Below are 25,091 nucleotides of genomic sequence, written 5' to 3' on the forward strand. Positions count from 1 at the left end.
CAGATGAAAATACAAGCAGCAAAGTAAACCCGAACTTTCACCAATAAATTTGTCTTCAAAATGATATTAAAGATTCAAGCATAAGAAAATACATCACAAATCAAAAGCATTAAACCAACAACCTCACAACTAATCCGGTAGCATGTTTTGCCTTATACAGAAACAGTATAATATTCAGTAACTTCCAAAAACTTCTTAAAGATGTGATTGTATTATACAACAGCAATACAATAACCAGCACTATAAATCCAATCTTAAACATAGTTCTACAGTCAGATTGGAAAACTAAAGAGAAGAACCTGTAAGCACAACCGAGACACTTGACATGATATCTCCTCTGACAATAGGTTTTCGTCCACTGCGTGCCTGCACAAGGGGCTACGTCCTCACACTGGCTGAAAGCTGAAGCTTTCTGAAAACTCTCACAAGAGAGAACTACACATCTGAATAGTAAATCAAGCATGCGAAAGGAAGGAGCCTCTTGTCTTTTTATTCTCGCAACGATGCCCCTTCGACTTCCTTTCTGGATTTCATCTTATCTGTCGTCGTTCTTTTGTGACCACAAAGAATATTAATTTGACCTCTAATAATAAATCTGTGGTTTACATATCAAATTTAATATTATAAATTCGTTCCCTCTTAATAATTCTAATGTCCCCAAATAAGGGACATTACAAATCTCCCCTCCATGAGATTGCTTGCCCCCAAGCAATCATTTCCAAGATCCCATACAAGTCTGTAGGTAGCCTTGAAATCCAAACTGAAAACAATTTCGGCCATACTGCGAAGCCAAATGTCTTTCTGCAACAATTCTTTCAACCTGATCCTTGGATCTCATATAAATCTGCAATTGACCCTATAGCCTGAACTGAAAACAAATCTGGCCAAACTGTGAAGCAAGGTGTCATGCTGTAAACTACCTATCAAACAGTCCCCTGGATCCCATATTATTCTGTGAAGAAATGTTGTACCCGTAAACCGATCAACACTGATCATCACCACATCCACCCTAAAACTGAATAGGACCACCATAAAATTCTCATCCAACCATAAATACATACTGCCAACACTTGGATCCCAAACTTTGTTATATCGTTCTGTTGCTATGATGAGGAAGAAGCATATCAAAGGTCACTGTGCAACCCAGTAGAGTGTGAAGACCTGCCCTAAATGGGTGATGTAGGAAATGAGTTGCTCATAAGCTAAAACCACTATCTCTAAGACATCAAAACCAATACCATCATCATCAACCTGGAGAACTCCCTAGTACATAGGTGCTATGAATATGGAAGATGCTGGAAAAATAACCACATTCCTCACATAGCTACTCAACCAAGAATTACGTAGCAACTGATGAAAGAAAATCACCCAACTCCTGAGAGGGTTGAAATCGGAAAATATGTTGGAACTGATTAACTAATAAGCAACCGAAGTTGATTCATCATTCCCAAGGTGAGTTCTCGAATCACTGTTAGGATCTGAATCAGTATTCTAGGGTTTGAAATCAATTTCTTCCTCCTCAAGGCAAACAAGAGAGACTCCCTCATCTATCATAAAAAGTGGGTTATCGGACGTCCAGTCAGCAGCCACTTCAAACAAGGGGTTATCTACCAACTGAAAGTGTTCTGAAGTTTTGCTACTTAAGCGTTTGGGGTAGCTGTCCAAGTCATAAGTTTGCTGAATGCTCTCAAGTTCATTGATGACTTCTAGGAAAAATTCCTGTCTCATTCTATCCTCATGTTCCCAAGATTGATTCATGACCTTGATCTGATTTTTTGCTCCTTGAAGAGAGAATCGAGCCTCATCCAATGCCTTACGAACATGCTTAAGCTTTCTATTAAGTTCGTCAGTCTCATCCTTCCCTCTATTTGCCTGTTCAACGTATATCTCAACAATCTTAAGGATATAATCCCTGTCAGTTAGCAAATACAAGTAATCTGACTTCATAGTTTCGAGGGCTTTCTTGACCTCCTGCAAGTCATCAACATTCCAATCTCTTCCCATTTCTCTTGGAATCCTCCTGCAAAGTTCATCGACCAACTCCTGAGTCCTGTCATAATGTACTAAAGATGCCACAACCATATCTTCACTAACCCTTAGTTGATTCCTTAAGGTATGCATTTCGTTATCGCTCTGTTGGTACTGTTATTATCTTGCAGTGTTATCTTAGGGGGTTCTTCCAATTTCAAGCCTTGCGTATTAGGAATATAAGATTCATTATAAAAATGCTCCAAACTACTATTACCTTGTGGGCAAACTGCCTCCTCAACCTTCCTATCAAGGCTCACTTCTAAATCACCAACGAAGAAACTTGCACCTTGTGTAAAATCTTCTACGTAATTGTAAGTTGGTTGCTCTTCTCTGATAGTCGTCTGTTCTTCTTTTTCAAGATCATCCAAAAGATAATTCTGGTCTATCCAAACTTCTTCATACACCCCTGTGTGCTGTTCGTATGCAAAAAGATCTTGGGCCAACTCCAGATACTTTCGTTTTGCCATATCAGTCATATTTAGCTGCTCAAGATATAAATCCATATACTCATTGAAAGATAGATCCTTCTGAATTTTGGTAGGAAGTCCCCTGTACTCCTCATAAATGTCGAGTATTTTAGCTTTTACAACGTAGCCTATCTGCTCTTGTGACCTCTTAGTAGCTTTCCTGATATGATCTATAACTCTTTCCATTGCTGAAGTTTAGCTGTAATAATCTGTGCTTAAATTTATAATCAAGGTGCTGAATGTATAGCTGAGAGGGATTTTGTGAAACAGTTCTTAGACAACCTGCAGATACTCTCACCCAGATTGGTGGATACCACTCTTATCTTCTTTTCTCGAAATATTCTAAACAATTGCTGGTAAGTAGATATAAGAGGAATATCGCCAAACAGTTCTCTGGCAACTGATTACAGTTCTTATGAAGATATCTCTGTATCTCAAAATTATACAGCTGGAATTATATCAAACAGTTGGCAAGTTGTAATACAATCAAAATTATTGAACTGGAAGGTTTATATCTCGCTACTTGCAGTTACAGGACTCAAGAGAACAAACCCAAATAAATTTGTAGTTTAAAGACTATAAAATGATATGACTACCATGCACTGTAGCACACTTCAAAATCAAATCGAGATCGATGCCCACGTTGGGACACACTTGACCCACAATCAGCACAGTGAGCCTCGATGAGCACGGAAGGTTTGTCCAAACACCTAATGCAGAGTGAGTATTGTATGGAATTTCCTTTAAATATTGCAGTCGTCCTTTGGCAGTTGTTCATAGCTCCATCGACTTTTTGCCTGACTTGAAGTCTTGAACACCCAAACTACACAGACCAGTGCTTTTGCTCAGCAAATTGGCTACCAATCGTAATGAATTCCCGGCAATGTCTCTACTGTCGAACACTGAGAACTGCAACAACTAGTGTTTTTGCTTAGCAGATTGGCTACCAATCATAATGAATTCCTAGTAATGTCTCTGCTGTCGAACGCTGAGAACTGCAACAACTACCTACTCGAAAAATACCTTATATAGCTCGGCTCCTGATCTTCGAACACTATGGTACTAACAACTTACTTCCCTCGCAACAGTGCCTTCAACTACCTGGAAGTGCTGGGGTCTTCGATTATTATCTCCTTGTCCACAAGTCAGGGCTGAAATTGCTGTTACAGTCACAACTGTGACTTAGGTTGGTAAGCTTCATATATCAATTTCTATTGGAGATTCACGATGCAAGATGTTTCCGCAGTAAAGCCACCACACTTGCATTTAAAACTCCTTGAAAAAAAGTTACAGACTGTAAATGACGAAATTAGCTCTTTGCTTTATTTAACCTAGAAGTTGTCATCTGCCTCGAGCCATGTTTATAGACCCAACAATCATTCATATGATACATCTATTCATCAACGCCAATGTCTACAGACAGTACTATTTTCCAAAAAAAAGACAAGCAAAAAGGAATTAATGTCAGCACGGCTATTAGCTCCAGCTGTCACAAGCGAAACTGGTGGCATACATGTTCGCCTACCAAATGCCAACACATTTCCACCCTGTCAAGAATGTAATGCCGAGTCGCATATAAATCCTTGGACTTGCTGTCAAACAACGCATGTCATGATTTCCTTACGTATGCTTTATAAAGCCTTTGTGTGGGTGTCGTTACCTTCTAGAAATTAAAACGCCTTCTCACAATTACGAAATGGCGTGTCAAGAATTTCCTTTAGATATTAATGGCAATTTTGTTAGACATTCATTAAGATTCTAACACCGTCGGTTACCTTCCTAGACAGCCTCCACTCCACTTACCAACAATATTATTGCGAAAAGGGAAGATTATTAACGTCACTCCAGCTAGGGTAGTGTTCTTGGTTGCCCGCCGTGATAAATCAAACTCTCGACTGCCACTTCCTCACTTCCCTCGCTATTGGATATGCCTCTGTGCCTACCCGCGTATCATTATGAAGAGTCTTTCGACTCGAATGCTGCCTGCGACCTTCTAAAAACCGACAATATATCTCAAAAATTGCTGCACGGTAGACTACTAACCCGTGACCACCGGGCTTGTCTTCGTAGCTGGCTAGTTGCATTTTCTTGCTCTTACTCGTATGCCACAATGTTGGATAAACTGGTCGACTTGGCTGATTCGACTGCCAACTCCCAGTCGGTTGTTGATGCCATGTGTTGCATGCAAACGCCTTTCTCATTCGCAATCTCTGCACCAATTTGACCGTTGATTGCTGCTCTCTCCCTCCACACCTAACCTGTATTAGACGTTGGCTGTTGCCAGCATAACTCAGACTCAACCAACGATTGAAAGCCTTTTCCTAACATGTAAACCAACACTGATACTCCCGACCATGAAATCACTAACTGTTGCCGGTTGACGAAAGGAGTCTGAATCCCGTGAAGACTTCTGACTTGCTATATTGCCGCCCAAGTCGTAGATGCTATAACCTGTTACCCGACCCGTATTTGAATATTGCCTTGAATGCGTCAACTGGCAGTTTATATAACCGTCGCCTAGATTGGTGCTTTACTTGCAACCCAAAAGCTATACTCCCTGCGACCACCTTAACTATTAGTGGGGTGTATGCAATCCGTTTAGGAGGGGAGAGTCACTACGTGACCCGAAGTAGCTGATTGTGATGGTTTAACAAAAGCGTAACAGTCCCAGATGTATTTCGAATTGATACTGCACTTCCCTAATGTAACTCCAAGCTTCCACGGTTTATTTCATGGAGACCATGGCACAGATACAATCACCACACAAAAACTGTTCTCCAAACTAGAAGTTCGATAGGCAAGCAACATCAACTCTGGTATCTTAACCTTGCAATCCGCTACACTATATTTACTTTCAAAACCTTCCAGGCTTCCTGCTATTGCCATCACCCTACTGAAAATCAGAAAGTAGATTCAACTCATACGCAACCAAGAACTTCGATATATATTCAGTTCACAAATTCTCCTGTCCTTAGTTGAATCCACTATTTATACAAGGTTTGAAGTTTGTTGGATCTCATCTAAATGTAATAACCAATTGCGATAAAAAAAACAAGTTCATTCCTGTCTACAACTCTGTGGAGCATTTGCAATACAATCTACAAAAGGTTGACCCTCAGAAACTATAACTCTGACTGCCAAATATGTAGCCATGATAAAATCATGCTCAACAACAAACCAATTTTCTTTGCATGAAGGATAAATCTCTTTATAACCTTTGCTGCAACAATACGCTGCTCAAAATCCAAGTATGCACTTGGCTCATCAATAAGATATATGTCTGTAAAATACTGTGACTGAAAGGCTGAGGATATCTTCCAACCGCATAAATAGTAAATTGATAACCCTGCAGGCTGGCAAAATATGCCAGCTCTGATACCACTATACTATCCTGGTTTGGATTTTTACTGGTTTCTCTATGAACAATATGTCTTGAACCCGATTTCTTTGTTTTCCCCTTTTTAAAGTGAACCTCAGAGTATGAACCCAGTTAACAAATAACCAACCATATGGATGACAAAAAATATTCTAGAACGATATTTGTTCGAACTCATTAAATAACACATTTAGGGAAATACCCGCATGCAGATGAAAATACGAGCAGTAAAGTAAACCCGAACATTCGCCAATAAATTTGTCTTCAAAATGATATTAAAGATTCAAGCATAAGAAAATACATCACAAATCAAAAGCATTAAACCAGCAACCTCACAACTAATCCGGTAGCATGTTTTGGCTTATACAGACACAGTATAATACTCAGTAACTTCCAAACAATTCTTAAGACGTTATTGTATTATACGACAGCAATACAATAACCAGCACTATAAATCCAATCTTAAACACATTTCTACAGTCAGATTGGAAAACTAAAGAGAAGAACTTGTAAGAACAACCGAGACACTTGACATGATATCTCCTTTGACCATGGGTTTTCATCCACTGCCTGCCTGCACGAGGGGCTACATCCTCACACTGGCTGAAAGCTGAAGCTTTCTGAAAACTCTCACAAGAGAGAACTACAAATCTGAATAGTAAATCAAGCATGCCAAAGGAAGGAGCCTCTTGTCTTTTTATTCTCGCAACGATGCCCCTTCGACTTCTTTTCTGGATTTCATCTTATCTGTCCTCGTTCTTTTGTGACCACAAAGAATATTAATTTGACCTCTAATAATAAATCTGTGGTTTACATATCAAATTTAATATTATAAATTCGTTCCCTCTTAATAATTCTAATGTCCACAAATAAGGGACATTACACTGTATGCGTAGCTGAATGACAAAAACACCACATAATGTGATATATGAAATGTGCAATGATAATAATTATAAGGAGTCCCTAACAATATCAAAGAAGCGATATATTAATGAGCAGTGATAAAAGACAAGAGTTGAAGAAAACAAAATCATTATAAAATAAATTTATTAGAAAAAACGGTAGTGATCAAAATCTCATCAATTTGAAGTATGATGTGGAGTGTACAATACGAATCCCGTCATGGAATTTAATTTAATTGAGTCATGAATTAAGGTAGCTGGAAATGTTAGAAAATATACAGAGCTCGATAATTGAAGGTGTCAATGATAGCAAACTGTGCAAAACAAATAAGCCTTGTAAATATAGCAGCAGTAGAACACATCCACGACAGATCACAAGTGGTTTTTTCAAAGATAAGGAAGAGGGACTCCATCTTAGTGAGTATATTTAAACCCATCAATTGACAAGTCAAAGACCAAAAGTTGCACCAATTTATGAATCATATGAACTACAGTAAGTTGAGGAAGCATTCATCTACAGTCAACTTGTTAATGGACAATGGAATATGTGGAAATGATATCAAGAAATAGATTGATATTGGACGAAACATTAAAGGCATATTGAAGATTGGCAATAATCAGAGAAACCTTCCAGATGAAGATCACAAACAAATGGAGAAACGTAGGTGTTCACAACAGCGCTAAATTAATTCATTAAAAACTCCAGATCATCAGATATAATAAGGAGATTGAGTTTAATAAAGTTTGATCTATTAAATGACTAAATTCATAAAATAAAAGGATGGCTCTAACTAAGGATTAAGTTATAAAATAAAAATATTTAGAGAAAAGAAAAGTCACACTCTTTCAATGAAAAGACACTCTAATGATTTTTCAAATATATAAATATGTAATCATATCATTTGAAAAGAGGTGTGTGTAGAGATAGAATAATAATAAGGAGAGTGAAATCAGGATATTGAAAGAAAGAGTAAGAATGTGAGCAGATGAAAGAAGAATAAAAAGAGGAGTGAAAATAAAGAAATATATATATATTCAGATGTAAATCTGATATATAATATATGTTGGATAGATGAGATAAAAGAAGTATAATATCATGCAGATTGGGGACATTATATAAAAGATATATTTATGAGACCTATATGCAGATGTAGAAGAAACAGATGCAAATTATAAAAAGAATGTGCAGACTTGAAGTAGAGATTTGATTGTCCATCATCAGTTGAAGAAATCAACATAGACAAGGTGAAAAGAGTTTGTGTGTAGTGGGTTGGTGCTCACGAAGATGACAGTGGGAAATTGGTGCTTCCAGTAGGTCGGAGCTTGCGAAGTGTGGCAGTTGGAGCTTCCAGTGAGTCGGTGCTCATAAACATAGAGGTTGGAGCCTCTAGTAGTTTGAAGCCTACAAAACATTGTAAAAGAATTGGGTTATGTAAAATCTTGAGTTATTGTGTTCTTGTGCATGATTGTTCATTTCAGCATTTGAAGTTAATTGTTTGGATAAAAGTTTTAAATTGGCAAATTTATTATTATATTGATTTACACACCCCAATTGTGTGCTCTTCACTATACTTTGGCTTTGGTCAGTGCTTTCCCCGGACACCATATGGTGCTCCTATTGTTTGCTGTGCTTTTACTTTGTTTGAGCAGTCCCTTGGACCCTTATGTTGGTCTGTTGTTAGACATTAATAATATTATCTTATCTATCTTATCTTCAAACTCCATTGCAAGATTCATCGTATTGTTATTTCTGGTTGCTAGGAAATATGGTGAAAAAGATGCGAATTTCAATGCTGATGGTTATCAGTTCCATTCTACATATTTTAAACTGCTGCTAAGTAATTTTCAAAATAACAGTAGAAAATCGGTGCTGAAACTTCATATTTTTACTAACCTGGGTGATCAGCAAGTTTGTCTAAGCCTAGACAACTAGATCTCGGAGCAGAGTTTGAGGTTCATCTATCTTGGTTTTGTGTAAACTATTTGCTGCACTTGAAATGCGCTTACCATTGTGGAATTTTTTATAATCCACAAATGTTTTGCTGACTGTATGAGTCTGGGATTTTATAATCAGATTTGTCATTAAATCTGGACTCATTAATCAAGGTACTTCCGCAACATTATATTGACTAAATGTTAAGCATCTCCAATTTACAATCAATATTAAGCATCTTCAATTACCATTCTTTAGATTTATGTGGTCTGTTAAGCTCAGCATGGTTTGTGGCTTGTATTAGCCTATCAGTGGCCCTTGTTGGTTATGTCGGTTAGAGGGTCCCTAGTCGCAGAACTAGAGGTCAATTCCCATTTCAGAGGATGAGAGTGTTTAGGATTGCTTTTCTTTTGGATTAGTTTAGAACACTTACTATTTATAGTATCTATTTTAATAAAGTCTAGGTTTCTATCTTTGGAAGAATGCCTAAACAGGTTTGTGGTAGTGTGAGATTTGGCACTATTGGTTTGATTAGTTATTAGGAGACTTACTATTTATAGTAAGACAATGTTAAGAAGTTGCTATATCTTGCAGTGCACTTGGATTCATGGTCTACACTCTGGTTGACTCATTTGACAGTTGGCTTAGAAGGATGACTTTATTGAGTGCATTAGTATTGTTTAATCATTAAATAGAGTTTCTTTACTAATGATAAAGCTATAATAACCCTAATTTATAAAGCCATTTTAATGAAAGGGTACAAATGACTTTAAGTCGTGCACTAAAATGTCACTGATTAAAAGAAGGGCAATTTATTGTTAAGTCCCTAAGTCAACGTGAGCGCATGAAAAGAAAATTACATTTAATGGTTTCAAACAAAAGCAAGTAGAATTTCATGTGAGGGGAATTTAATGAGTTGAATAAAAAGAAAAGTAAGTGATTGGTGTGAGAAGTATATTAAGGACAAAAAGAAAAGTCGACCTCATTACAAAAGGAATACTTGATATTCTTTGGTTTGAAGATCTTCTTGAGAATTGGTGAAACTTTCCAAGAGTTTCTACAAATTGGAGAGTTGTGGTCTTTTTCAAGGATTCAACATTTGAGGTGTTGAAATAAACATTGAATTTTTTTAAGAGTGGCTTATCTTCAAGCTACATTTGTGCTGAAAACGGTGAGGGGAAATTATAGTTGTAGGCTTGTCGAGATGGTAATTGTAGAACTATTTCATAGGAAGCTATCAGTAATAAATCACACCTTCTTGATAGAGTTGGATTAGGTTTAGAGGCAAGCGATCACCATTAGAGGTTGGTGTTTGAATTCAAGGACATTGTTTGGTATTTGGGGTGTCTAGTTAATCGAAGGTGGAGTGGCTACAATTACAAGTATTGTTTGATGAAATTTGAGAGTATTGTGGCAAAGATTCAAGGCTGTATTTGGTTCTAGGTTTTCCTATGAACTCCAATTTAATTTTCAGTTTCAATAATTGCTATTGTTGCTATGTTACCATCTAACAATTATTTAAAAGATAGTCTCTACTAGGATTTGCTAGAGTTAGGCTTCATTTCTTGTATTGTCGATTGTTTGCAAATTCATGTTTATTTATTGTCGATAGGTTTGGCTAGAGGTTGAGCTAGTATGCTGATCTTAATGCCAAATTGGCTAGATTTCAGCCAAAATACTGATCTTAAACATGCCACCAGCAAGCTCAATCTTCTTGTGTTTGATGGCAGTGGGAAGGTCACTGCTAGAATTTGGATTTATAAAGTTGATACATTTATGACTCTATGGGCTATGACAAAGGTAGATGCAATTAAGTTTGTAGCATTGTGTTTCGATGGTGCATCTCACGAATGGCAGCGCCATGGAATGGCCACTTTGTGGCATAATCTTATTACCCTCATCATTAGTTCTCTGACAGGTTGATCAAGCATTTTGAAAAAAAGATCTAGATTCATATTTCAAAGATCTTGTTGAGCTTAGAAAGGTGGGCAGTTTGGATTCCTTCATTTGTGAGTTTTAGAGGCTTGTTGTGATGATTCTTGATGTGACAGAGAAACTTGGTTATGCTATATATTGAGGGACATCAAGAGCTATTAATAGGCTGGCTTAAGGAATTTGATCTGCCTTTCTTGTATGGTGCTATCAAGAATGCGAGAAGTATGGAGCTTGTAGCTCATAAGAGGCAATTTCAGCTTAAATCAACCACTTTGCCTTTAGAGGAGGATCATCCACTAGTTCATGATCAAAAGAAGAAATCAGTAGCAAAATATGATGTGGCAACTTGTGAGGATTTGAGAAAGAGCGAGTGCTATGTAGTGTAAAGAACCCTATCATTGTGACCACACTTGCTAATTAAGGCCCTAGGGAAAAGCTCGCTGTCTTATGTGGGTTTACTATGGTGATGATGAGGAGGCTGAAAATGAACATCAACCAAATGTTCCTGAGGTTTATGGGGCTTAGAAAGCCTCTCTTGAGTTTGGTCTTGATGTGAAATTATCCTTGATGACATTTTCCACCACATCACCACTTGTATTTGCTTTCAAGATTAGAGGATTAGTGGATGGATAATGACATGTTGCCATGCTTGATCTTAGGGCTACACATAATATCATTGACAAGGGATTTTTCAATAGGTGTAGACTTCACACAAAGGGTTTTGCTGGATTCCATGTCAGTGTGGAAGATGGTTATACCCTATCTTGCAATAGGCGTATATGCAACCTCACTCTTTCTTTTGATGACTACGAACTACAAGCTGATTTCTATGTAGTCAACTGGGATGAGTTAGACATAGTGCTGGGTATGTAGTGGCTTCAAGATATTGGAGAGTTCACTCTCAACCTACCTTTGATGAAGACGAGATTCGAGTACAAAGGCAAGAGGTATGTGTTAAGAGGAATCGCAAAGGGAAGTTTGCGCTCTATTTCTCTTGTTCGAGAAAAGGGCAAGTTGATAAAGGGGGAGCATGATTTGATTCGAGAGTATGACACATATCATACCTCTGATAGTTCTAGGATATGTAATTCTTGTTAGCATTGAGGTGAGGCTCATTTTGTGAACAATCCTTTGTTTGAGATGGATACAACATTGTCATATTACAATCTGCTTTGTGAGGTTGATGTTGATCACTTGTGTTAGATGAGCATTCATGATATTTGGGATTTTGTGAGTGCATTAGGATTCCAAACAATCCTTGCAGAAGAATTTTCAAAGGTGTACATGGTGACGAGTGCATATAGTTTTTCATTTGATCCACATATATTTGATATTTTCTGGATGCACAATTCAGTGGTGCATGATATGAATGATATGTATGATATCTTATCTTTTACAGTGAATGGGGACTAATCTTGCTAGCCTACATAGTTGCTCCCATGTGATGCTTTTGCTCTTGCAACGTTACATATTGTGATAGTTTCAATTTGGCAATATTATGTTGGTTGTATTGATGATGGTGCTGTTACAAGAGTTGGTCGGTGATGATAGGGACACTATATAATCTTATTTGTGGGACCCTAGTGGAGTTATGATTTCTCTTCATGTCAAGTACAATGTACACTGATCTTTAAGATGAGAGATTGCTTGGGAACAAACAATTTTAGGGAGGGCAAATTGTAATGCCCTTATTTTAGCTCACCATGGTTTGTGGCTTGGATTAGCCTATAAGTGGCCTTGTAGGTTAAGTCCATTAGGTGGTCCCTAGTGGTAGCACTGGAGGTCGATTCCTATTTCAGAGGTCATGGGGTGTTCAAGATTTTTCTTCCTTTGGATTAGTTTGGCACACTTACTATATATGGTAAGTGTCTATTTTAGCAAAGCCTAGATTCCTACTTTAGCAAAGTCAAGAACAAGTTTATGGCAGTGAGAGACTTTACACTCTTGTTTTGAGTAGTAATTATGACACTTACTATTTATAATAAGTCAATGCTTAGAAGTTTCTATATTGACAGGGCACCTAGATTCATGGTCTACACAGTGGTTGACTCATTTGCCAGTTGGCTTAGTGGAATGACTTTATTGAGCACATTAGTTCTATTTAATCATTGATAAAGTTGCTTTGTTAATGATAAAGCTATTATGAACTTTATAAAGTCATTTATATGAAACGGGCCAAATGACTTTACGTCATGTGCACTTAAATATCACTTATTGAAAGGAGGCTAATTTATTATTAAGTCCCTAAGTCAAGGTAAGCACATGAAAAATAGATAGCATTTAATAATTTAAAACAAAAGCAAGTAGAATCTCATGTGAGGGGAATTTAATGAATTGTCTAAAAAGAGAAGCAAGTATTTGGTGTGAGAAGTAAATGAAGCAGAAAAAAAAAAAGTTGACCTCATTATGAATAGAATACTTGACATTGTTTGGCATGAAGATCTTCTTGGGAATCGGTGTGACTTTCCAAGGGTTTCTGTGAAGTGGAGAGATTCTTCTCCAAGGATTCAACATTTGAGGTGTTGAAATAAACACTGAAATTTTTTATAGAGTGGCTCGTCTCAGAGTTACATTTGTGCTGAAAACGGTGAGGAGAAACTATAGTTGCAAGCTTGTTCAAAGGGTAATTGCAAAACTATGTCATAGGTGTCTATCAGTAATGAATCACAGCTTATTGATAGAGTTGGATGAGGTTAGAGGCAGGCGATCCTCATTGTATACCCACATGAGACCATTAGAGGTTGGCGTTTGAATTCAAGGACAAACTGTTTGGTGTTTGCGATGTCCATTCAGTCAAAGGTTGAGTGGCTACAATTAAAAGTATTATTGATGAATTTTGAGAGGATTGTGGCAAAGATTTAAGTTTGCATTTGGTTCCAGGTTTTTGTATGAACTGCAATTTAATTTTTAGTTTCAATAATTGCAACTATAGCTATGTTATTATCTATTGATTAAATAAAAGATAGTTTTTCCCAAGATTTGCAAGAGTTAGATTTGATTTCATGTATTGTTTATTGTTTGCAAATTCATATACAATTATTCTCAAAATGACAAAATACACAAACTCTGCAAAAGTATATTTTAACAAGTGCAGTTACAGGATTGGTTAGAGGTTGAGCTAGTGTGGCTCACTACATATCATTACAATGTACATGCGTCACTAGTCAATGTGCACCTTTGAGTGAGGTTATTACATATATTGGTTTTATATTCAAGTGCATATTTAAATATGGGTTATAATTATAGAAGAAAAATAAATGTTTTTATCACTGGAATCCACCCATGCCTATTATTGGGATGGTTGTGATTTGAATTGAAATGCTCTGTTTTAAATCTCCTCAATATACATATAGCTGTAATACAGTATGTTTTCATTTCAAAATTATGTTTCAATGCCTAGAGGTGGGTGCAACTAATTATGCCCTTGTAGTTTTGATGAATAAAAAATCAAACTTATTTTTCCTTACCCTATGTGCTACTATGCACATTCATGATTTTTTTTACTTTGAAAAATCTATACTTTGTTCAGATTGATGACAATTATTTGATCACAAAAAAATTACACCTCTAAAAGTTTGTCACCTCATGGAATATGATCTGAAGTCTTCATGAAACCCTTTCCCCCTTTCTTTTGACTACTTTGTTTTATTTTCAATATTCTAATGAACATTATTCCTGTATAATAACAAAGAATAAAGAAGATGAAAGCAACATGGACAAGTGAGACATTGCTTTGGTTCAACCAAAACATAAAGTTTTTAACAAAAAATTGGGCACAATATAGTTTTTTGTTGTGTACAACATTGTGAATGAAAACTAACCATGGACATTGTTTATTTGGAGCATTTTAGTCTGGCTTCCGCTGCTCATAGAATTTACTGTATTCTAATTTTATCAAACTAAATGATTGTTTTTGAAACTTCATAGCAACTGACTATGGGGGATACCTTGGCAGTCTCAGCGACACTAGAGCATCCCCCTATTGGGAGCTTGAGGAGCTGAGCTTGTTTGATGAGGATTGGAATTTTCAAATGAAAATCTAGAATTGGTTGGGGTCCTGTTTGGAGTAACTTGTTGATTCTGAGTCAAGCAATGATAATTAACTTTTCAGGTTAATGGGAGATGTGTCTATTGAAAACTATGCTTATTGAGCTTCCTTTTATATACTTGAACAGGTGAACCTAAGCATGTTTTTCTAAATTAAACAATGTAATAAAATTGTTTTATTTTGATTATCAAATTCATATGATCATTTCATAGGTCTAGCTACAGAATTTTAACTTTTAATCATCAGTTTAATTTAATATTAGATACTCATCTTTGGCGAACTCAATTTTTGATTTAATGTTGAATGTCATGGATGCTTTTTCAGCTCTTTAGATTGTTTTATTATACAAATTGAAAAGGTACAATTATATACTTGTTTGAATTATCTCCATTTCACAAATGCATTTTTTTCATCCCCTTGTTCTGAAATTTACAGAACAGTCACTATTCAAATTTTCATGATTATTAGTGCTAGATATATTTAAGTAAAATGAGTGCTTTAATTTCTTTATTTATTTTTCCATTAGTACAATTGCACTGTTAACTTTTTTTCTTTTTGGCGTAGCATATTCAAATAAGATTTATTAAGAACTAAATTGTGAAAATGGATGGATCTGTTTCGTTTCAAGAAGCATGTCTTAACCTTCTTTGTTTTCTAATGGTTCTTGACCTTTTGGGTGACTGTGGTTAATGTGTGCATTCATTGGATCTTCCTATTTTTGGGAGTAACTCACTAACATCCCAAATGCATTCTATTTGTTAGAGTGCACTTGATACTTCATTGTTATACAAGGTATGGGTATGTTTACTGTATGGTGGTTAGGGTAGCAAATGCACTCAAGTGACATAGGATTAATAGTGATTTTTATCAGTACTCCTAAAAGAAGATTTAAAATTTGTTCAATCTTCGTTGATGATCTCTGGTGCAAGAAAAAAGGTGCAAGTGATTGACAACTAATTCAGATAGGAGTAAGAGTTTAGTCAATTTAAAAAATATTACTTGCCTGTTTTGTGAAATGTTGTCAGCTTTATTGTCTTTTGAAATGCTATTAGTGTACAAAGGTGTTGTTCTTTTTCCTTTTTTCTTTTGCAATATATTTAAATATTTCCTTGTAAATATTGCTATATATGATCCATTTATTGTTCTTTAATTTCACCAATATTTTCTATTGTAGGAAAATGTAAATGTGCACTAGTTTATACATACTTTTGATATGAATTCAATGTGCAGGTTCTAAATGAGTTACGTAGAATGAAGAAGTGGGCAGAGTCACACGTAGGAGATAATTGTTGTTTTCACTATCGCCGGGTAATTCTTCACCATAGCTTTAAACTGTTATATTAGTTAACATTTAGTTTTAAAGAAGAGACAATAACAACTAAGATCCTAGTGCATTATTTTGCATGTAAAACATTGCTACTTTAGAGTCTCAGAACATGGAAATTTTATTGTTTTGACTTTGCATGGTAAAACTAGCACACTTCAAAACATTTGCTAGTTGTAAAGTAACAATCAAATAAATAAAGTATTATCTGCTATTAAACCTGCAATAGAATAAACAATGGATTGTCTGCTATTAAACCTCAAATAAAATAAATAATGGATTATTTTCTGTAACGACATATGATGTTTATTTTGGAAGTGTTAATATAACTTCTATTATGTGTATTCTTCTGATTTGTTGGATCCAGTAATGCTAAATTTTTATATGTGTGAGTTGGGTGTAAGAACCCTGACAGGTTCTAACTCTACCAAACCACTTACTCGGTACGCAAATGATATGTTTTCCTTGGAATCTGATTGTTATATGAAATTCTTGAGTTTACCTACTAATTCTGGTTTGAGTTTTTAGTTTTGGGCTCTTAGGAACACTTGTCATGTGTAGTCTATGCTTCTTGTTGTAGTTTCTTTTTGATGTTCTTGGTGTTGTCAATAAACATATGCATTTAAAGGGCTGAAAAAAATATATGGAGATGTCTGATACGGAATGGACGTGCAATACAAGACTTCTTATTTCTGATGGATTATGAAGACCGAAAATAAATGTAGCTGATTCCTACAGCCAAAAAGCATTTCTACAAACACTTGGTATGCATACTAGATATTTGATATGAACTGAAATGGGTAGCAGTTTGAAAGTGTAATATCCCTGATTGATTCTGACTGAATTTAATAAAATCGTGAACTGGAATAAATTGTCACAACATATGTTGAGGGTTTCAGTTGTGGTTATTTGAGCTATCCCAATTCAGAGCTACTGAGGGTTGTTTAATCATTCACCCTGCAACTTCTAGTTATTTTGAAAATAAACATTGATAAACAGAGAGCGCATCTTATTCTTAATAAATCATGAGTGTACATTCAGTCAATCCTGTGAAATGAGACACAAATATTTGAAGCAATATTGGCAATCACCAGCAACTTAAACATTCACCAATTTCTATCATAGCAATAATTTATATGACAACAGTTTCTTAGCAACCACAGTCTTTAAGACATGTAACCAGTGAACATGAAATATGATGCGCATTTAACAGCACCTGGTTATTGATGCCATCGAATGGGAATCATGGTCGGTAGTTATTGAGCAAGATTGGAAAATCAAACAATACATATCTAGGAGCATGCCAGACTCACGCCTCACTATACATATGACCTGGTTCTTTCACAGAGAATAATCACCAGCTTCTCAGGACAACAGATGCGGCATCCCAGTTATTCAACATTACTTTAATCTCCTTGTTGAAAGTTTATTGATAATAATATTGGGGATGCTGGGTTGCAGAAGATTATCCCATGTTTCTGAACACGAGCCGACAATCCACCCTCCAATCACTTTATGACTCTCTCTCAGTCTGTTGATATTACACAGTGACTTGCAATGCCATATAGTCCCAATCCATGACATCTGCAGCTGTTTCCTCCTCTAGAACACTTGGAGACAAACCTTCACCTCCGTTTCAAACTGCCAAAAAATGTTAAATCAATGGTGGCTGTGAATTCACACAGTTTGTTTGGGGCTATGTCCAAACAAATTCCAAGGTTTGCATTTTGGAAATGTTGTAGTCACAGAGACACACAAATCACTTGTAATTTTATAAATCTTTCTTCCAAATACTGATGTTCTTTCTCCCCTCTTTCATTTGGTAATAAGAATCTCTGTAAGGCTTGAGCATCTCATGGAAAGGGTGTTTAAGTGTAACACCACAGAACATGTGATTGCTTGGTTGTGGGCGTCTGGTCTGCATGCTTGCCAAGCTGCGCGGGCTCTGCCAGGGATATCATGAACTGCCTAACATATAAAGTTTGGGGGCCTTCTCTTTTCGAGTCCAATTGGGCTTCAGTCAAGAGAGTCCAAATCCTTTTTATCTGGCACATCATCAGACGTCATTGGTCCATCCCCCACAGTATCATTTTGGTTGAGTTTGGGGCTCATCCTTTCAGATTGAGGGTCACCTTTGACTTGATTTGGTTTCTTCATTCGCTTTGGAGTTTTCTGGACTCTACTGGAGGCCGTCACAGATATCCTTCACTAGCCTATTGCTCCTCCGAGGTAGTTGCGGGCTCTAATCGTGATAGTCGAGCTTGCTACTAGTTCATGCAGGCCTTTTCCCTCCTTGGCTCGATAGGGATTGCAATGGATCACTTTCCCTCTTTCATTTCTCTCTAGATGCTCCCACTTACTTCCTTCCCCCTTAGTAGGAGCTCCGCTCGAGGATGGCTTTCTACACTAAGCACTACATGGATATCTAGGACGGGATCATTGTGCACCCTTGGTACCTTACTCGTTGTTGGACTCATGGCCTTTGTATCTCCTTGGGATATTTAGAGTAGGATCTCATCGGCTACGTATCTAGAGGGATTGCTAGATTGACAAAGAGGACATGATCTACTGCCTCTGCCTCCTTGGAGAGGTGGACATCGAGACCCAATTTGTTTTATGATTCCCCATCTACTACGAGATCAGGGTGAGGTTCTACTGCTTGTTCAAGGAGTGCATGTTCCTCTCCATTTTTCAGATATATGAACCAATGATATGTTGCACTTTATCTGCAGAATGCCTTGTGGCTCCATGATCACACTCTACAAGTCCTAGTCTCTTCGAGGTAGACTTCTGAACAACTCATCACCTCCTTCATGCTTGTGCTTCTTGCGAGGGGGATGAAGCAATCTTTCAGCCCTCCCTTGGGTCACACAAGATCTGTGAGGCCTCATAGAGGTCGCACCCGACATCAACACCCCATCTCCAGTAGCTCTCCGAGGCAATCACCTGGGGCACACCCTTGCCCTGGATGGTATCCTTCGATTTTTGACTACTTCTCATGTAAGGACTATCTAGCTTTTAGTATTATGTTGTCTTGTTCTTTTTCTTTCTTGTTCTTGTTCTTTCCTTGGACATTGTTTGGTGCTCCCTCTGCCAGTGTTTGCCTTGTACTCTTTTCGGTCCCCTAGACCATTGTTGGTCTCTTGGCAGATGTCAATAAATGTATCCTATCTTATCTTTGAGAGAAGTTCGAGGTGCAATCCCTTGCAAATGAGTTCTTCTCTGTAAAAGAAGTTCAAGGCGCAATTCCTTATTAATGAGTTCTTCTCTGTGAGAGAAGTTCGAGGTGCAATCCCTTGTTAATGAGTTCTTCTCTATGTGAGAAGTTCAAGGTGCAATCCCTTGTTTATGAGTTCTTCTTTGTGAGAAAAGTTTTAGGTGCAATCCCTTGTTAATGAGTTCTTCTTTGCGAGAGAAGTTCAAGGTGAAATCCCTTGACCCATCCTCTACAAGTTGACATGATGGAAGTTAGGAGTGTGAGTCCAAAATTTGTTGTTATGTTACTTTCTTCATCCTCTAGAAGGAACATTTTTTGTTAAAGGTTACTTTGTTCATCCTCTAGAAGGAACTATGGTGAACATTGTTATATTGAGATAACAATTTTTCTTTTATCTATGATGAAACTTGTTGTTGATGTTACCTTTTATTGCAGCAAAGTGCACTTGTCATCATATGGAACTCTTAGAATCTCTCTCTTGGTAATAGGGAGTGTTGAGTCTAATGGTAGCTGTGAGACAGATTCTACCTCATGTCAAATCTCTGCATTATTTGGCTCTGCACATGCCATCAGATTTCTCTCATGTTCCTCTGCTTGTTGTTGCTCTGTATAGTTGTTCAGTCAGTTTTGTGTGTGCGCAAACCTTCTTTTCTACCTCTCCTCTCTTCTTCCTTATCATGTGTGTGAATATGGCTATGTCCGTTTGGGCCACATCCTTCCTTGCATCTCTTGTCCTTGTCTTGTTGCCTATTTGGCATCCACAGCTTATTCAGATCTTTTTTTATGGTTCGTTCTGCTTGGTGACACTTGATGTTACTCTTCTTTTGGTTCAAGAGCAGCATCCTTATGTTTGACCCTTTAATTCAATTAGTTGAAATTATCATGATTTTAATGTCCTTCAATAATATATGAAAGGAGTCTTGAAGACCATAGGAGTGGATATATTATTATTTTTCTTTGTATCATTAGTTGGTTGCATGTTTCACATATAATACATCGCGTTTTCTTATGGAGGCCAAGAGAATGCCAAAAAACAGGAATATGAGTAAGGTGATACATGCATTTTGTATATAGTGTCTTTTCTTTGGGAAAAGGTTTTGGTATATGTCTATCATCAAGGATCATTTTTGGTGTGCTGTGTTTTAGAGATTTTGATTAGACGAAAGTCTGCTACCTCTGCTTTTATTATTCTTCATATGTACAGTGATCAGGGAGAGTTGAGTGTAATTGACGTTCTTATCATATCAGCTTTCACATTGAGTTTATGTTTGAGAAGATACCTGTGTGTATCCTGTGTTAATCTCAGCTGATCATTTTTATTTGTGATCACTGTTTGATCATAGCTTATAGAATTCATCAGAGAATGACAGAGGTATTGTTGTTGTTTTTCAGAAGTCAAATAAAGGATTTACTTTTCTGTGGGCTGGGTTGTTTCCTTCATTGAGGAGGGTTTTTCCCAGGATAATAATTATGTCATTCGTTATTGTATTTCTGATTTTTACATTCCTATATTCTGGGTCTGAAATTTAACATTTAAAACCACACGATTTATTGTTCTTATTATAGGTTTCTTTTCTTGCTTATGTGATTCAAATTTTTCTATTGTTTTAAAATTTCTAGTTTTGACTTCCCCTGTTCCTGCTCACTCAGTCGGTTATATTATATTTTTGGAGCCCATATTTGCAATATCTTCTTTTGGACTTGCTTACTTGGTCTGATCTCTTATATTTATTAAGCCAATTTCTGCAATATCTCTGTTTTCTTCACCTAATGCTAACAAATGTTTAATACTTTCACTGTTTTCTTTCTTTGGGTTTACCTCTGTTTTGCATCCATGGTTTTTCTCGAATAAAGGTTTTGTCTTGTTTTTCTTTTATGGTTTGTTTTGGAATGATAGTTACAATGGTTTTCAGGATGAAGGAGAATAATTAAAGAGTGCAAGATAATGGTGAGTAGGAATCACCGGTCATCTATTTGTGGCCATTTTCCTAATGATGGGCGCAAGAAAATCATGGTTACGTGCAAAAATATTTTGTGCAGTTTCTGCCAACTTGGAAACCCTCATTTTCTTCTGAAACCACATCAAACTGTATTACTTTACCCGCTTCCTACCCCCATGCAGGAGTGCGGCCAAAAAAATACCTCTAGGCATATAAAGAATATAACACAAAATTGCCAAAACCCATGCTTTGGTGCCTAAATAGCTGAAAATCCTCATGCACACTAACTTCGAAAGATGACACTGTACAGACCATTGGAAACTTAAAATGAATATGCTTTTGGAAATTATGTAATTTTCTCTCTCTCACCCACCTTATTCAGCATCTATATCAATGAGCAAGAGGCTTTTCTTTGGGACTCTTCTCTCCCCGACAATGGCTGCTACTTGCATCAGGTTATGATCTCCATCTTTCATTTCGCTGATGGTGTGGTTCTTATGGCTTACTCTCGAGAGGGTTTTTATAGGCTTCTTGATGGGTTAGCATCCTTTCATGACTTACGTCAGCTTGTTGTGAACCCAGGCAAGACTCAGATCATGGTCTTCATATGCTTGAAGACTTCGCATCTACATTTCTACTTTCAGGGTCAAGAGATTGAGATTGCTTCCTCTTATACCTAGGGGTTAAGTTCTCTAGGCCTTGCCTTTAGCTTGAGACAAGCCATTCAGTTGAGGGTCAGCAAAAGGATGGGCTCCCTTGCCATGATGGAGAGGCAATGCTTTAGACATCATTTTTAGGACACTATGTCTAAGTTGTCCCTTCTGGACTCCTTTGTTAGACTGACAATTCTCTATGGCTCTGTGGTATGGGGCTCCTCCCTTCTTGGTTTGGATTGGGCCTCGATCGAATGAGTTCATACACTTCTCCTTTGACTCATTCTCAGATGTCATCGGTCCACCCTGCATAGTATTTTTCTTGCTATGTTTGGCATTCACCCCTTCAGACTAGGAGCTATCTTTGATTTGATTTGGTTTCTCCACTGCCAATGTGGCTTTGTTGACTTCGCAATGGGTCAGCACCACTACTCTTATCCAACCTATAGCTCTTTAGTTTCCATTGCTGACACTGGCTCTGCCACCAGGGCCCATTGTTAGAACACTCAAGCCACCACTTTGCTAGGATCTATTGGGATTGAGATTGATAGACTTCCCCCTTCCAGTTCTTAGTGGATGCTCCTTCTCACCTCCTTCCTTCGCAGCAGGAGCTGAACGAGCATGTGAGACTTGACATTCATAGGCATTACATTGTCATGACTTGGAGTAATCACCAGGGGGCTTATGTTTGCAGATGACCTTCTATGCTAAGCAGTTTTTGGATATCGAGGATGGAATTATTGCGCACTCGAGTTACTTGTCACGGTGATGGATCTATGCCCTACATATCTCCTTGGGTTCCTTCCAGATCAATTCTCATAGGTTGTGGATCCAGACCAATCACCAAATTCATAGAGAGGACCAGATTTGCCGGCTATGTACCTTGGCTAAGGCGGAGATTGAAACCCACTTCATTTTTCAATGCCCCACTTACTATGAGATTGAAGGGAGATATTACTGCTTATTTAGAGATTGCCAATCCCTTTCTACCTTCTCCAAATACATAGACTAGAGGTGTTTTTGCTTTGCCTTTGCAAGACCATGCATCTCTATGACCACTCTCTGCAACTTATTTTTCCCTAGAGCCAGGCCTTAGATCAGCTTATCACTACCTTCTTCTCACCCTTGCCTCTTGCTCAGGATGTGAGGCATCCAACTAGCGCTTCTACCACCGGTCTTCCCAAGTCCATGAGACCTTGTAGCGGGATTACTCAGCAATGTCACCCCTCTAGGTGTACTTAGAGATGTGCTAGGGTTTTGGATTACCCTGGGCATTACCCTCTTATGGTAGACTTCTTTATGCCAATAAAGGATCTCTAGTCCTTGCCTTGATGATGTTCTTGCTTCTCTTTCACTTTCGTTTCCTTCTGTTTTTCTCTTTCATGGACACTATTTGTTGCTCCTATTGGTGTTAGTCTCCATGGTTGTATGCTTTCAGCCCCTTAGACCTTTTTTGTGGTCTCTTGTTGGACATTAATAAAATTATCTTGTCTTCATAAAATCATTAGGATCACTACCAATCATCATGGAATATATTCACAAACTTACTTGAATAATGTTTTTTTGCACTAGACTTATTTACAGGATATGATTTTGAAACTGCAACTAATGGTTTTTCATAATAAAACAAAGACGATCTATAAAGAGTTTTTCCCAACAAATTGTTGAACAAATAATTGAATTCCTTTTCATGGGACATTAACTGTTTTTAACTACCAATGATTAACTGAAATAACCATGTAATAACTATAATAACGATTAACTAAAATTAACTGTATCAAAGATCAACTGAAATAACTAAAATAACGATTAATTGAAATAACTATATCAATGATCAACTGTAATACCTAAATAACAATTAACTGAAATAACTATATCAATGATCAATTGTAATAATTGTAATAACGATTAACTGAATAACTATATCAATAAACAACTCTAATAATTGGAATAACGATTAACTATCTTTTTCTACATAAAAGTAAAGTAAATGCTTAACATTGAAAGAAGAAGAACATACAAGTAATATCCAGTGAGTCTTTAGTTGGTTGTGCAAGCTTTGGCTTTTTGTAAGAGGAGAAGCATTGACTCAGGCTTAACCTCCCAATCTCAGACCATACTTATCCCCACACAATCTATTGAATTAGAAAGACCCTCACTACCTCAGGTTCGGGCTTGGGATACTTTTAGTTTAGCCACCTGAGCATTTCAATATTTAGAATGTCCGCACAATTATGGACGGACATGTCTGAATAACTGGCACCACTGACATCAAGTGATCATAGATGGAAAACATGCCTTTAAATGACCTTGGGCAAGGTTTTTTTGATGGGTTCAATGACCCGATCACCACTGCTTGACTTGACAATAGGGAAACAATATTATGGACAAGCATGAGCTATTAAATGAAATTAATTTAGAATTATTGTATCATGTCTGATTTTATTCCCATGTCATTGCAGATTTCATCTCACCTCTTCACCTTTCCATGGCTATACAACTGGTGTGTCTTAGGTGCTCGGAAATTCAGAGCAATCAAGTCTATCCATTGATTCTCAACTGATTCATGAATATTATATGTTTCTAGCTTATCACAATCTGTGACTTAAAAGAATATGTTCTTTAAGACTTGTAGAAATATCATTGATTCTGACTTCCAAATGGTATATTTAAATCATGATTTCATTACATCATAAATATCTCTTTCTTAAGAGGAACTAACCTATAATACTTATGATGAGCATAACTACAGTATACTATTATGGTAATTGGATTTCAATAACATTTGGTAAAGAAATATTCAGCAATATTTGGAACATGATTGATCACATAACTTGATATAATCTGGAAGATAGGAGTCTAGCTGGATGCTGTGATTCGACTCTTCCTTGAAATGATCTTCAGATGCAAAAACTAGTACAAAATATATCACATTTTCAGTAGGAAGATTAATACAAGGCAGAAAAGAGATTGGCAATAAATGTTGAGATATATCAGATGGTATTTGTAGAGGTATCGGGTGGTAGATGAAAGTTCGGATGCTTGGAAAATATAGAAGTCAGATGCTTGGAAAATATAGAGGTTAGGTGCTTGGAAAATATATCAATCGGGTGCTTGAAAAGTATGTCTTCTGCCTCTCTCTCGACTTCTTAAATAAAAAATGTGTCTCTTTATCTTTCAAGAAGCCATAACATAAAAGAAATGTCTTGGCTCTTGAACACCCAATAAATATGCTAAGTGTTACAATTGGTTTCAAGTAAGAAAA

General features: G+C 36.9%; 1 protein-coding gene across 4 annotated transcripts in view; it reads left to right on the forward strand.

The window, feature by feature from the left end:
• Window positions 1-25,091, forward strand: part of LOC149568201 (Protein prenylyltransferase superfamily protein) — a 318,133-nt gene that overhangs the window by 181,278 nt on the left and 111,764 nt on the right. For all 4 annotated transcript variants that reach the window (XM_089821208.1, XM_089821207.1, XM_089821209.1 and 1 more), the window contains one exon: window positions 15,923-16,000. In XM_089821208.1, the coding sequence (XP_089677334.1) occupies window positions 15,923-16,000 (78 nt within the window). The remainder of the gene's footprint in view (window positions 1-15,922; window positions 16,001-25,091) is intronic.

Source organism: Cupressus sempervirens, chromosome 3, assembly GCF_028749045.1.
Source record: "Cupressus sempervirens isolate cs-2001-9-10 chromosome 3, ASM2874904v1, whole genome shotgun sequence".
Classification (NCBI taxonomy): Eukaryota; Viridiplantae; Streptophyta; class Pinopsida; order Cupressales; family Cupressaceae; genus Cupressus; species Cupressus sempervirens.